Source organism: Epinephelus lanceolatus, chromosome 5 (genome assembly GCF_041903045.1).
Source record: "Epinephelus lanceolatus isolate andai-2023 chromosome 5, ASM4190304v1, whole genome shotgun sequence".
Lineage (NCBI taxonomy): Eukaryota > Metazoa > Chordata > Actinopteri > Perciformes > Serranidae > Epinephelus > Epinephelus lanceolatus.
This window is the reverse complement of record NC_135738.1, coordinates 18,879,389-18,893,343: the sequence shown is the minus strand read 5'-3', so window position 1 is coordinate 18,893,343 and position 13,955 is coordinate 18,879,389. Positions and strand designations below refer to the sequence as shown.

Genomic DNA, 13,955 nt, shown 5'->3' with positions numbered 1-13,955 from the left:
TTAAAGTAGTATGCTAAATGTAGACTCACAAGTCAGTCTTTAGACACTTTGCTTATCAGTAGGTGGAGATCTCTGATTGTCTGGTGGCGAGACTATACTAAATGTAACTCTCATATGTAGCCATCTTGTTCATTAAGTTTGTATCCCCTCCTATTACTGTGATTAACATGGAAACAACATATTGTCTATATTACAAGAAAAATGTCAGTCAGTAGCAATCCTATATAGTATGAAGCCAACTGTAAGGCCTTGTATATTTTATTTATTTAACCTTTATTTAACCAGAAAAACCTCTTGAGATTAAAAATCTTTTTTTCAAGACTGTCCTGGCCGAGACAGGCAGCAATATACGTTATAGACAGACAAATAATGTAGAATAATACAGCTCTAAAACAAGCAATATAAAACACAAAATAAGATTACTACAAAGAAAAGCCAAAAAGTATGATAATGTATACTAGAGGTCAACCACAAAAATGCAAAAAACAGCAACTACACATGATTACAAAGACCAGCTAAGACACGTCGTGACATAAGCACATAGAAGACTGTGTACAAAAATCCTGCAACAGTGCTTTGAAACGGCCGAGAGGAACCAAAGAGTGCAAATCCAAGTCTCCCCTCTGCAGAAGATTCCACATATAAGGAGCTGCATACATAAATACTCTCTTACCAAACTCTGCACGTACCCTTGGTACAGACAATAAAAACATGTTATATATAATGAATATAATTTATTGTTCACTTATTCTTCCTTATCATGTGGAATTGTGGGGTCGACCTTTAAAATGATTACAAATTCAGTAGTCTTACTACAAAAGCAAGCTATGTGTATTATTAATAAGGCTGGTTATGATCACACTAATGTGTTGTTTTTTAATGATTTGGTTTATCATAAAATAATGCAAATAATGTTCAGAGCAGAAATAAAGTCACTCCAGACTGTGTACATTATTATTATTTTTATTATTTTTTTTACTTTTTTTTTTTTTTTTTTAATTTTGCACAGGAGAGCAAATACAATTTGACGTGTATTTGTAAATTTACTGTACAAAAAGCCAAAAAAGATTGGAAAGATATGTGTTTCTATTGTTTGGGTTAAACTGTGTAACAATGCCATTATTCAAATTAAAAAATATGTAAATTATTTATGGTTAAAAAAAGGATTTAAAAAAAGCTATTTTTGAGGGATACTAGTCTGAATTATTATTTTTTTCTTACTCATGAGCCTTTTCAGTCACTATTTTGTTTATTCTATTTGTATTGTTTATATTTATTTGTTTATCCATTGTATTATTTATGAATAAACCACACTGAGCCTGCAGCTGATATTCTTCTCCCTCACACCAGGCCTGTCAAACATCTTTTTATTTTTGTGTAATATTTGTATAGTAGTTTATTTATCAGGCAGCCAATCACAGATCAGATTGTGTAATGTATCCTCTTATTTTCAGCAGTGTACAGAATCAGAGAGGGGGCGGGGCTTGTTGGAATATTCCTGCTCTCTGATTGGTCAGTTCAGGCCAGCAACAAATCCCGTTTTTTTCCCGGGGCCGTGGTCCTGCCCGGGCGGGTAAAGGCAGCGGATGAGGAGGGGGGGTGTATGTGCGTAAAGAAAAGACCTTACGTCACGTGACCGCCTCTTACTCCCAAACCCATCATTTGAGGAATAACATATATGTGTTAAAGCAGCGCGCGGCCGTTTCCTCTGATGCGTTCAAAGGCAGATTGAATCATAGGATGCTATTTAAACGAACGGAGGGATTTTAGCCACATTCACGGACTAAACTGGAGGTAAGGCGTTTTAATCACTGCACGTTCATTCATTACCGGAGGAGGGACATTAATGTATTAAAATAAGCTTCAGTAAAGCCTCGATATCTGCATCCTGGGTGGGTTATTGTGAGGAGTGTCTGGGCTTGACCTGCTCCGTCCGGATGGAGAGGAAGCACCGATGCACCGTGTCGCACAGGCTGAAGGACGCTTCTCCATCGCCTGTGATCACGATGCACTGTGCCCTACTGCAGCATCACTGCCATCCGCCGACAGAAACACACATAGAGGACAGTTTTAGCATCATTATGAACAAAAATCCACCAGGATCAGCTTGATTTTCTGAGCTGAGATGGCTTTAATTTGAGGCAGAAAGATGCCCTTCAGAGCTGCACTCATCCACCATCATTGCATGCATTGAAATGTGGCTCACAGACACATTCAGATATAATGTGGAAGGTGGTTGATATATCCTATGGCTATACAAACATGTCTATCAGCTATAGTCCAATCTGTTGACTCCACAGGCCTGTAAACGCCTAATTTGCGCCCATAGGTTATGAATACATTTTAGGAATCGCGACAAGGCCACAGTTTCCCACCGCGCGGATCACACAGCTGTAATGTGTGGTCAAGAAAACATGTTTGTCTCTGTCGATTTAATGAATGATGCAGCATTGTGGGTGGATGCACTGGACGGGCTGGGCACCACCTCTGATCAAATCATACAGGGATTTAAAGTCTTTGATTCCAGTGAAGAGTGTGAATGCATGGACAGGAAGGCCTGATGGAGGACTGTGGCCCTGTAGACCACCACAAGGAGAGCAGTGTGAGTGAGTGATGTTGCATTTCATAAAACAGCTCTGCTCCTTCCCCTGCAGTTTGGTGTAAAAGGCAGCTGAGATTGGACTTTGTGTGCCTGTTTGCAAGTGGAGGAAAATACTGAGTGGTCATCATGGCAGGTAAGCCAACTACACAGTGTGCGTGTGATTTTGGAGTCCATGCACAGCCCCTTTATAAAGGCTAAATTGTAATCCTTCATGCAGCTGTCTTGATTTCTTTATGTATTTGGTGTGTGGGCAGCTGCGTTGAACTGTGTCTCTGTGTCCTAGAAAACAACTTCCCTCCCCTGCCTCGGTTCATCCCCCTCAAGCCATGTTTTTACCAAGACTTCAATGAGATCCCAGACCAGCGTCGCACCATGTGCAAGAGGCTCTACTACCTCTGGATCTGTGAGTGTACCTGCTGTAAAAGTTTGTGCATTGACTGTTGAGTTGCAGTATCGCATGTACATGTGCAACATCTTTAAGTACAACTCAAGTTTCAGTGTGGATTGCTTCCTGCATCATGGTATAAGCTGTTAACATGTCCATAGCTCCTGTGTTTCCATGCCGTGTCACTTTGTTTTACCCAAAACATCATGAGAGAGCCAGACATCAGAGGCACTCCAGTATAGCTGTGAAACCAGATTGACCGGTCTCACTGTCAGGTTCCCATTTTCTTGTGCATCTTCATGCCAAGATTGAAATATTGTGTCTATGTTTGCTTGACACATTTGCTTTTTGTTCTTCACAAATCTAAAATGGACCTGAGGTTAGTTTTGATCAAGTTGATCGGCAGAAAATACTTTTTAAGGATTACTTTTGGGGGCTTTTAATGCCTGTATTGGTACAGATAGCTGGAGAGTGACAGGAAAGTGGGTAGAGGGAGGGGATGACATTGAATTCAAATCCTGGCTGCTGCTAAGGACTCAGCTTATAGTGGGTGTAGGCTCTAGCAGGTCAACTAGAGCAGTGGTTCTCAACCAGGAGTCCAGAGACCCTCGGGGAGTCCCAGGAGGTCCTGAGAAAAATGAGGAATAGTTTATTTTCACTCTTTAATATACAATAGACGTGAGCCTAATGTGTGTTGGGGTCATGAGTGACTGGTGAAGGGTGTCTGGGCTCAGCCTTAGAGATAGGGTAAGGAGCTCGGACATGCGGAGGGAGCTCGAAGTAGAGCCGCTGCTTCTTCGTGTCGAAAGGGGTCAGTTGAGCTGGTTTGGGCATCTGATCAGGATGCCACCTGGGCGCCTCCTGTAAGAGATGGTCCTGGCACGTCCCACTGGTAGGAGGCCCTGAGGTAGACCCAGAATATGCTGGAGGGATTACATATCTTATCTGGCTTGGGTATCCTACACCTCGGGGTCCCCCAGGAGGAGCTGGAAAGCGTTGCAGGGGAGAGGGACATCTGGGGTGCTTTGCTCAGCCTGCTGCCCCCGCGACCTTGCTTCGTATAAGCAGTTGAAAATGGATGTATGGAGTGACTTTTCTGATCATAGGTTTCACTTCCTCCACTGTAGATGACCACTCTAGACTGAATCACCGTGATGTTACGCTAACACTTCCTTGTGGACAGCCGGCATTTGTTTTGAATTGCGGACATATGTGAAATTGGCAGACTTGTTTATTTCTGTCGTAATTTGAGCTGTAACTATAACGTTTTTAGATATATAGTTAAACAAGGTGGTTTGACCCATCTGATGGTTCTGCTGTGCCTTCTGTGTTGCTTTGCTACTGTCTTTCATAAACCAAACCTACCGGCATGGAAGCTAAGCGATGGAGGCCAGCTGCTGTGGACGGGGGCTACAGTTAAACATAATTTAGTCACCTAAAAAGACTCACCTACAAAAATCCATATTAGGTTTAGTAAGTGCTTTATTTGGAATATTTTCATTGCTTTACCTCACAAATGAACTCATAGAGGCAGCGGTAGACCAGCACATCCTGAGTTCTGATATGGCTGTTTTTGTCAATGGAGTTTTGAGATAATTGGGGAAATCGCTGTCTGACAGCAAGGTAAAGCAGTGGAAATATTCTAAGTATAGCGTACACTTAAAGTCATAATGATTTTTTTTTGGTCAGCCTTTTTTTAAGCAGGCTGAAAACTAATCAGTTGAAGTGTTTGCTCAGCGCCATTTTGTTTTATGTGCGTGATTGGGAGGTTTTCTACCTGGAACATTGTGATTCGTCTATAGAATTGTTAATCATATCTAACACCCTAATCTTTTCAGATGGAGCTCCCTGAAGCAAAATCTTATCAAATGGGGGTCTGTGACCTAATGTGTATCACTTTTACACAGAAAGGGTTGAGGCTGCCGTAAAAATAATTGTTTTTAAGTATTTTCAAGCAAAATGGTGAAATCTCCGTCTCCAGCTTCGTAAATGTGAGGATTTGCTTTTTTTTTTTTCTTTGTTGGAAATCATTAAAGATTGAATATCTTTGAGTTTAGGTTTGTTGGTCGGACAAAACAAGATATCTCTAGACATCTCGGGCTCTTGGAAACTTTTTTATCACATTTTTTTGTTTTTAAATAGACCAATGACTTATCTGTTCGTTCATTCGTTGCAAAAGGATTAATTGGTTAGCTGGGTCCAGAATTTGGAATCCACTCACTACACAGAGTTGACCAATTCATTTGGCATGGTGACATGAAACAGCAGGTTTTTTTTGGTTAAAATACAACATAACTAATGAGTGCCACTAAGAGACTATGACAAGCCAATCAGGGCCACGGACGGGACTAACACTGTTGTCAAGCTGATGTCAAACGTTGTCAAGGGGTGCGGCAGAACTAATGAGGATTAATAACAACAATGGCGAGTGCTATAGATATGTTACATGCTGCTATCGAGGCTGCTCTAAATTGCCATGTCTTCTCAATATTGGCCGACATCATGGATTGTTTTGCTTTCCTCCACTACACTCGTAAAAGCTCTGGCAATACATGTATGTTGGCATGGCTACACATCAGTGTGGATATAAAATGGTATTGGATTCAGGTGGTTATATTGGTCTGTAGTGTTTGGTTTGGGAAAACTGTATCCCCCTCCCCTTCGGGAAATCAGTTAGAGTGGACGTAATGTCAGACTGAAGATGGATTGAGTTTACAATTCTGATACAAGGCAAAGTCATTAGCTGTGTTACACCAAATCCTGCGACCCATCGGAATCTGTGAACCAAACCAGTAAGTGAGTCTGGTACTGGGTGACAGAATCTGATGGGTCACAGATTTAGGTGTTACAGTCGCAGCTCCAGTGATAACAGTACAATCAAACTGTAATATTCACATGTGCATCATGGTGTCTTTTCATTACTTTATAGGTTTTTCCATTTGAAAACAAGAATGTAAGTCTGGTGAAGAAGTAGATTAGTTTACACAAGATTTTTGGTACCTGTAGAGTAGAAACTGTGTGCTGTGTGTGCTAAATAAATTGTAGCTCCAGTCTTATAGCTCTAATATAGAACAGAGAATCTGGTGTTTGGTCGTTGCAGAGATTCATAGTGATTCAATCCTGCTGAATTATGAGTAATGCGGCCTGTGGGATTTTCACCACGGAGGCTTTTGTCTTCAGTCTGTCATGTTTTGGTCATCCTCGCTCCTGCTCTGTGCTGTTAACAGTGAATAGTGCAACACTGGCCGTTAATCTGATTGGCTGTCTGGCGTGGATGTGTGGAGGTGGCGGAGCGACCAACTTCGGCATGGCAATCCTGTGGCTCATCCTCTTCACCCCCTGCTCCTACGTGTGCTGGTTCAGGCCCATCTATAAGGCCTTCAAGTGAGCACTCTGAGCTTACTCAACATTTTGTACCTGCTGCTGTTCTGCTGAATCACATCGTTCCTGACGTTTATTACTCTCCCCGTGCAGGACCGACAGCTCTTTCAACTTTATGGCTTTCTTCTTCGTCTTCATGGCCCAGGTGGTGATCAGTATTATCCAGACTGTTGGCATTCCAGGCTGGGGAGTATGGTAAGAGCCCTGAACGGATGATAATCAAACACAGATATCTGATATGTTTGATGTGAAGTGTAAATACAGATGGGTGACAAAGTAAAGAAGAAAAATAACATGAAGTTGTTTGCACAAGTTGTTGCTCTTCTAAAATATACTCACGTGGTGGTTGTCCACCTCATTTTCATACCGTTCAAACAATTTAGTGATCTCTGCATCCAAGTATTTGTCTTTAGTTTCTCCACTTCTTTTATTTCTCCTTAAATTTGTCACCCAGTCTGTACCCAAGATGAAGAGTTTAAAGCAAAAATACTTAACATTTTCCATCACCTCTGTGTGCTCTACCATAACTGGCACTAAACAGAAGGTATTTTTTACACAGCGCAGTTCACTTAAAGGTGTGAATAGGTTAGTCCGCAGGCTTTCTGTTTGCCAGAACCAGGGTCATAATCAACTGCCCCCCTCCCAGGTTCTCCATCCCTGTTGAGCACTCTGTTTCCGTCCTCACAGTGTGCTGCAGTCGGATGGTGGATTGGCACACTGTTAGGATACAGTGAAGGAAGCCTGTGTTACACTCATATTACATTCTAGCTTACCACGTTTAAATACATTTGAAGGGGAAGAAATAGAGAGAACAGTGTTTGACATTAGCCCCTTTCACACAGAGATCGTGGTAAGGCCGCTACAAAGTCCCTTCTTTATGCAACCTTTGCATTTTTACACAGAACCAAACGATGGCAGCATCATTCTGCTCCCGTGTGTGGTTGTAAACAGCATCGTGGCCTTCTGGAATCAAAAGAGGCCTGATGGGCGTGACATGTAACACAACAGCATCAGCCTCCAGTGTGACATAAAACATAAGCATCGGCGGCGCTTTCTAAACAATAACAATGGCATTAAAAGGTCGATAACAATCATTTACCATCCCTGTTATATGGCGGCTGACCTTGTCCTCTGCTCAGAGGGCATGGAACTCATTGTTTTCCCTATTTGCAGACATTTACGGACGGTGTTCTTCTTTGAGTTAGCCACTAACTGCTAACAGCTGCTTTTTAAATCTCCCACTGTGGGTTGCACACATAACATGTTGTCATATATCCTGTTTATACAGACACAGTTTTGGCGGGACCACTTTGTGCCCTCTTTCCGCGATTGTACCTTATATACAGAACAACGAGGCGGCATAACAACGTGATATTCCCGCACTGAACAGGCAGTGTTAAAGGGGCTATTGATTGTACCTACCCACAGCAGTCAAGCAACGGTGTCTGCTAGGGTATGGAAACACCATTTGGATAAACCACAAGCACAACTCTAGTACACTGTAACATTAGAACCAGTAGTAATAATAATGGCAAGTTTATTAAGTTTATTTATGATTCTGATTACATTTGGTAATGATTATTTCAGACCTTGGTGCGTGGTTGCCTGTCATAGCCATTTTTTAATAATATATTGGGGAGGGACATTTTCAGCATATTTGAATATTGGAAGAGATGTTTTCCCCCTTAATATACTACTGTTTAGGTCAGAACAATGTGGTTCACATAGGATGGAGACAAAACCCATATATACAGCTATATAAATTTCAAGAACAGTTATCAGCTGCTTACCTTTAGAAAAAGCCCTCAAATTGTGTCCCATATTAACTTAAAGGTATACTATGCAGGATTGTGGGTTACTGTGTGTAAACACGCTCACCAGCGAAAGTGAAAGTAAAACCCAACTTCAGATTCACTCTCGTTTGGCATTTCACCTCGCTATATTAGGGTTTTCTTGGCATTGTGTTTTATGGATGCCAGCTTACGGGTCTCTGCAGGTTGAACAGGTTTTTGCATGTTCATTTTTCAGTGGAGAGATAACGCTATCCTTGGGAAGTCTGTCATATCTGAGTGTTAAGATTGACTGTGCTCTGACTCTGAGGATGAGTGCGAGTTTGGATGCAAATTGCGGCATTGCGATGTTAAGGATTTAAAGTAACTTAATTACACCGACATGCACCTGCCTCTTTTACCTCACTTCCCTCCCTCTCTCTCGCACCCCCCTGGGGAGATGTGCAGCACAGTTTGAAACCCTTGGCTTTAAACCAGTGACGACACAAATTTGCATTGTCACAGATCATGAGTGCCATAGCTTTGAAATGTTACTCTTTTCTTGTTTCCATTAGTGGTTGGCTGGCTACCATCACTTTCTTCAGCACCAACATCGGCTCAGCTGTGGTCATGCTGATTCCCACCATCATGTTTACTGCGGTGGCTGTACTCTCCTTCATCGCCCTCACAAAGGTGACCCAGACGTTTCCACATTCTTCTTTCAGAAAATAAACACACTGAACTGTTTTAGCTGTTTCTACAGAAATATATTGTGGGCATATGTTTGGTTAAGAGGCTCTTATAAGTCTAAAACTTAACTTCACCTCTCTTTTGGTGAAGTCGACAAATGTAAACTACAATGATACTATTACACATTACATTTGTTTTTATGTTCATGTAGCTTAGGTGCAGCGCCTATTCAAGTTGACTGGCAAACTCAGATTTCTCAGAAAGCTCTTATTTATCTGACTTGGCATTTAATAATGTGGAAGCAACTGTAACCTGAACCAACATGGAGGCTTGACATCAGCCAGAGACCATTGATCAGTGTAATTAAACCCAGATTTTGTGGATATGATGTTATATTGTCAGTGCACAATATTTTAATCCTTACATGATTAACTCTACAGTCAAAATACTACAACATAACTGTCTTGATGATATGAACGTTTACAAGTTGTTAACATGGGAATCTTTACCATCCATCCCATATGACCTGACCATGATGAACGCAGTCACTGAGTAAAGTATAGAGTGCTCAAATCACAGATAGTACCAAGCAAAGGCTGATAACGTCTGTCACCCTGCCCACAAAGATACTGTGTGTGGGTGTAGTGATACGAAAAATTCATGCCACCTGAGGAGCACTTATGTAGTTCTGTCACTGCAGAAAGATGAAGAAAAAAATAATAATAATAATTTTAGTTTGACTTTAATACTGTTGTCTTTTTTTCCTTAACCCTTCTTGATTTCTTTTAAAAACATGAGAAGAAGGCAATCGGCAATGAAAGAAGAAATAACCCCAGAAATATTTAAGAAATTAACATGAAAATTAGTTTTTAAAAAGGGGGAAAAAATTAAAAACTAACAAACCAGGCAATGACCTGGAAGTAGTGCTTAAAAATATTTAAAAATACTGTAACATAATTTTAAAATGTAATAATAATAATAATAATAATAATAATAATTATAAACCTATTTTCCCCTAGTTTTTTTCCTTTATTTTCCTAGTTAAAAAAAAAAATTCTGAATCTATTCATTTTATGCAGTTTGTGGGACATTTCTTATCAAGTGCCTCATTTTTCCCACGTTTTTAGAAGAAATCACACCAATTTTCTCAGGCTTCAAATGTTTAAAAACTTGTGAAAGGTGGAGGAAAGGCACAGGAAAAGTGAAGTGATGATAATAGTGCCTTTTTTCTGCAGGTTCATAACTTCTACCGTGGCAGTGGTGGGAGCTTGGGTAAGGCCCAAGAGGAGTGGGCCACTGGCGCCTGGAAGAACCCCCACGTTCAGCAGGCAGCCCAGCAGGCGGCCATGGGAGCTGCGCAGGGAGCCATGCAACAGAATGAATACTCAGCCGCTCCCACCTACAACTACGACGACCCAATGTAGGGCAGAGGAGGGGGCCAGGCTGCTGAGTGGGGGAGATAAAAAGGGATCAATTAAGAACACAATTCAGAATTAGGTGCCCTTCACTGTAACACTGTACAAGCTGAATCCAACCAGAACAACGTAGAGAAAAGTCCTGTTTTTGGTGGAAGTGTACTCTTGTTGAATTCTGACTCATGTGGGAGTTATTAATTTAAGTCACATTTAAATCAACAGCCAGTTATTTAAGGTTTTTAATCTCTTATGCTGCTCAATTTTAGCCGATCAATGTGTGTGTTGCTTTCTAATGGAGACACATAACAGGTCAAACCAGTCCCCTGAGCTTCATCAGTTTATTCAGGTAGGTTCATCTGTGGTCAGCGACTTCTCTGCCTCTGCCTCGGTCACACTTTGATAACATCTTTAATTACTTTTAATGTGTTTTTGATGTATTGCAGTAACTATATTGTTAAGAGTGTTTACTTTCATTAGCCTTGAAGGTCACCAAACACAATTGCCCCTCCATTGATGCACTGTAGCTGCTTGTTTCAGTTTGGGAAATATGCTTATTCGCTTTCTGCTGAGAGCTGGATGAGAAGAGCCATTACTTTAATGTCTGTACAGTAAATATGAAGCTACTGCTAGCAGCTGGTTAGCTTAGCTTGGCAAAAATACTGAAAACAAGGGAAAACAGTTAGCCTGGCTCTGTAACAAAGCTAGTTTCCACCTGCTTTCAGTTTTCTGTGCTAAGCTAAGCTAACCACCGGCTTACGATAGCTTCATATTAAATGTACTGCTAGCAGATGCTTAGCTTAGCTTAGCTTAGCAAAAAGACTGGAAACAGGGGAAGACGGCCTGGCTCCATAACAAAGCTAACAAAACCCACCTACAGCACCTCTAAACTCACTAATAAACACAAAATAACTTAATGGACAGAGCTAGACTAGCAGTTTCCCCCTGCTTTTCAGTTTTATGTGCTAAGCTAACTTCCTATTAACTGTATAGCTACCAGCTGGTTAGCTTTACTTAGCAAAAAAATGTTAACAGGGGAAAACAGTTAGCCAACAAAACCCACCTACAGCACCTCTAAACTCACTGATAAACACACAGTATCTTGTCGGACAGTTCCCCCCCTGCGTTCAGTTTTCTGTGCTAAGCTAAGCTAACCAGTGCCTAACGGTAGCTTCATATTAACTGTATGGCTAGCAGCTGCTTCGCTTAGCTTAGAAAAAAAAAAAAACTGGAAACACATAATACACAGTCCTAGGCTCGCAGTTTCCCCCTGCTTTCAGTTTTTTTGTGCTAAGCTAAGCTAACAAGCAGCTAGCCATAGCTTCATATTAGCTGTACAGACATGATAGCGTATCAATCTTTTTTTTCTTTTTCTTTTTTTTTTTTTTTTTACAAGTTTAGGGTATAACTAAACTGTAATGCTGTGTTCACGTGAAATCAGGGTGATAGTAGACAGCAAACCGGTTATTTTAGTGGATGACAGCAGGACGTTAAAATTAGCAGGGTGTCTACTGGTCCTTAAAAGTCTTAAATTCAATATTACAACAATAAAACAAGGCCTTAAAAGTCATTAAACAGTATTAAATTTTTATTTTGTGAGGTCTTAACTACTACATACCTTTTTTTTTTTTCATTTATCCATTTTTTATTTCTTCTTGTGAATATGAGCGGAGCATTTCTATGTAAAAGTTCACATTTTTAATATTACAAATCTTTAACAAAATATAATACTGAAATAATATACCTAAAAAATCTGTCTTGAATTTGGTTAAAAGGTGTTAAAAGGTGGCATCACCATTGCAACATATTGTCGTAGATGTTTCGTGTTGTCCAGATGCTGTTTTCCGTCTGTCATCTACTGTCTGCTAATTCCTTGTGAATGCAGCATAAGTTATATTTTTAGCAGCCTAGTATCCTTTTAATACTGGCAAATAATTTTCTTACTTTAGTACTTTTTGTTGAGAAAGAAAACGTTTAACCTGACCCCAAACTCCATAACAGAATCCTAAATAAAATGAAATTTTAAGGGAAGATGAATAAAAATGTAATTGGTCACACGACTGAAATCAGATGGCACAAAATTTATCAAGAAAGTAATTTTCCCAACCCAAAAACTTTTAAATCCCAGAGAAAATATTCTAAAATTTATGTTTTGGTGACCTGATTGTTTATTTTAACCGATGAGAAGTTGCTCTACATCAGTGAACCTCTCAGTTTAATTTTTTAATTTTTTTATTTTTATTATTATTATTTTTTACATTCTCAGGAAAGGTGTGACAGCTGGTTTTAAATTCTTCCTGTAAAAGCCCTTAAAGTGTTAACATGTCTGGCTTTTGTCTCCTTTTAATTTCCATCATTCAACCATCCGGGGTGTTTGGTTTCATCATCGCACACTGGTTTTCTGTTCAGCAGGTTGATTTCGGTGAAATTAATTATTATGACATATTAAAGTGAAGCACATGCAGGATTAGGATTGCAGTTCATTGGATATAACATTCCAAATAAACGTTGTACAGGTTAAAAGAAAACCAAAACACTTGCAGGTTGGACACACAGTAAATATTAATAATCATTGTCGTAGGTGGTCATAGCATTGTATGAAGTGATGGATGTTTTCACCCCTTTGGCAAATTCTCCCACTTTACCCCTCCATGTAAATGCTTAAATGACTACTTGTTTCTGAAGCTCTGGATTTCAGGCCTTAGTGTGTCATTTCGTGGCTGTTGGTGTTTAATCTATGAGTAGGTGTAATATGATATTTATATAAAAGAAAATATAAAATTCAAGCCAATTATTTCTGTATGAGGTGAAACTGAGAGAGAGGATAATTGCGTGTGGCCACTCGGTCAGAGACAGCATCATGTTGAATTCAGTGTCTCTCAAGTCTTCTTTGAAAAACGTCTTCAAGATTCAGATTTAGGTGGTTATTACAGTAATACAGTATTAGACTTGAAACAGATGTGAAGATTTGTGTCTGAATGCTCGTTATTTCAAAACCTGTGAGTCGTCTTGTCTGATTGTGATGACGTGGTATTCAGTAGGCTGTTTGTTGTTTTAATTTTCAGTTGTTGTTTTTTGTACTGACCTTTTGTTTTCTCGTGTGTGTATTTTGGATGATGTGTGGATGAGTCTGAAGCACATGTTCCTTGTGTCTTTCCATGGCTGTGGGAAATTTGAGATTTTTTTTTTAATTATAATTTAAAAAAAAAAACTTTAGATAATGTTTTACACTGGGTTACCTGTCGACGTCAGTGCAAACTTAAGTCACAGTGGATCACAGTGGAGCAATACTAACATTAGTATGGTAGATTAAGCAGGGTCCTGTTGTGCAGGCCTGAAATATAGACGTAACGACCGTAACGTAAACTGTTACGAAATGAACAAGGAGCCTGTTTTCAAGTTGGACACCACTAGTATAATTGTACAACTGCATAACATTCTCACCAGCAGATGCACATACAGTAGTTATGAAGTATAACCCTGTAAACCGTAACCATCCACACGCTCATCTGTTGCACAAAGTTTAGCAGATCTGTTCTATAAATTAAGTGTGAAGTCTGCAGAGGTGAACAAACAAGCTACTTTTCTCTGTGCGTAGGTGAATTTTGGATCTGTTTTTTTTTCTTTTTTGCCATATGTACATACAACACAGTTAATGTGACTCTGGAAACTACAGCTGTATAGTAATCGTGCAGCAGGAACTGCAGTGCATTGGG

The 13,955-nt window shown here is 40.0% G+C and overlaps 1 protein-coding gene across 1 annotated transcript; it reads left to right on the top strand.

The window, feature by feature from the left end:
* The first annotated feature begins 1,634 nt into the window (after positions 1–1,634).
* Positions 1,635–12,337, top strand: scamp5a (secretory carrier membrane protein 5a). The gene is made up of 7 exons (XM_033635817.2): positions 1,635–1,794; positions 2,655–2,735; positions 2,886–3,005; positions 6,215–6,371; positions 6,462–6,563; positions 8,713–8,830; positions 10,063–12,337. Exons 2-7 carry the CDS (start codon positions 2,729–2,731, stop codon positions 10,249–10,251), a joined length of 693 nt encoding a protein of 230 aa, XP_033491708.1. The 5' UTR covers positions 1,635–1,794; positions 2,655–2,728; the 3' UTR covers positions 10,252–12,337.
* The last annotated feature ends 1,618 nt before the right edge of the window (positions 12,338–13,955 follow it).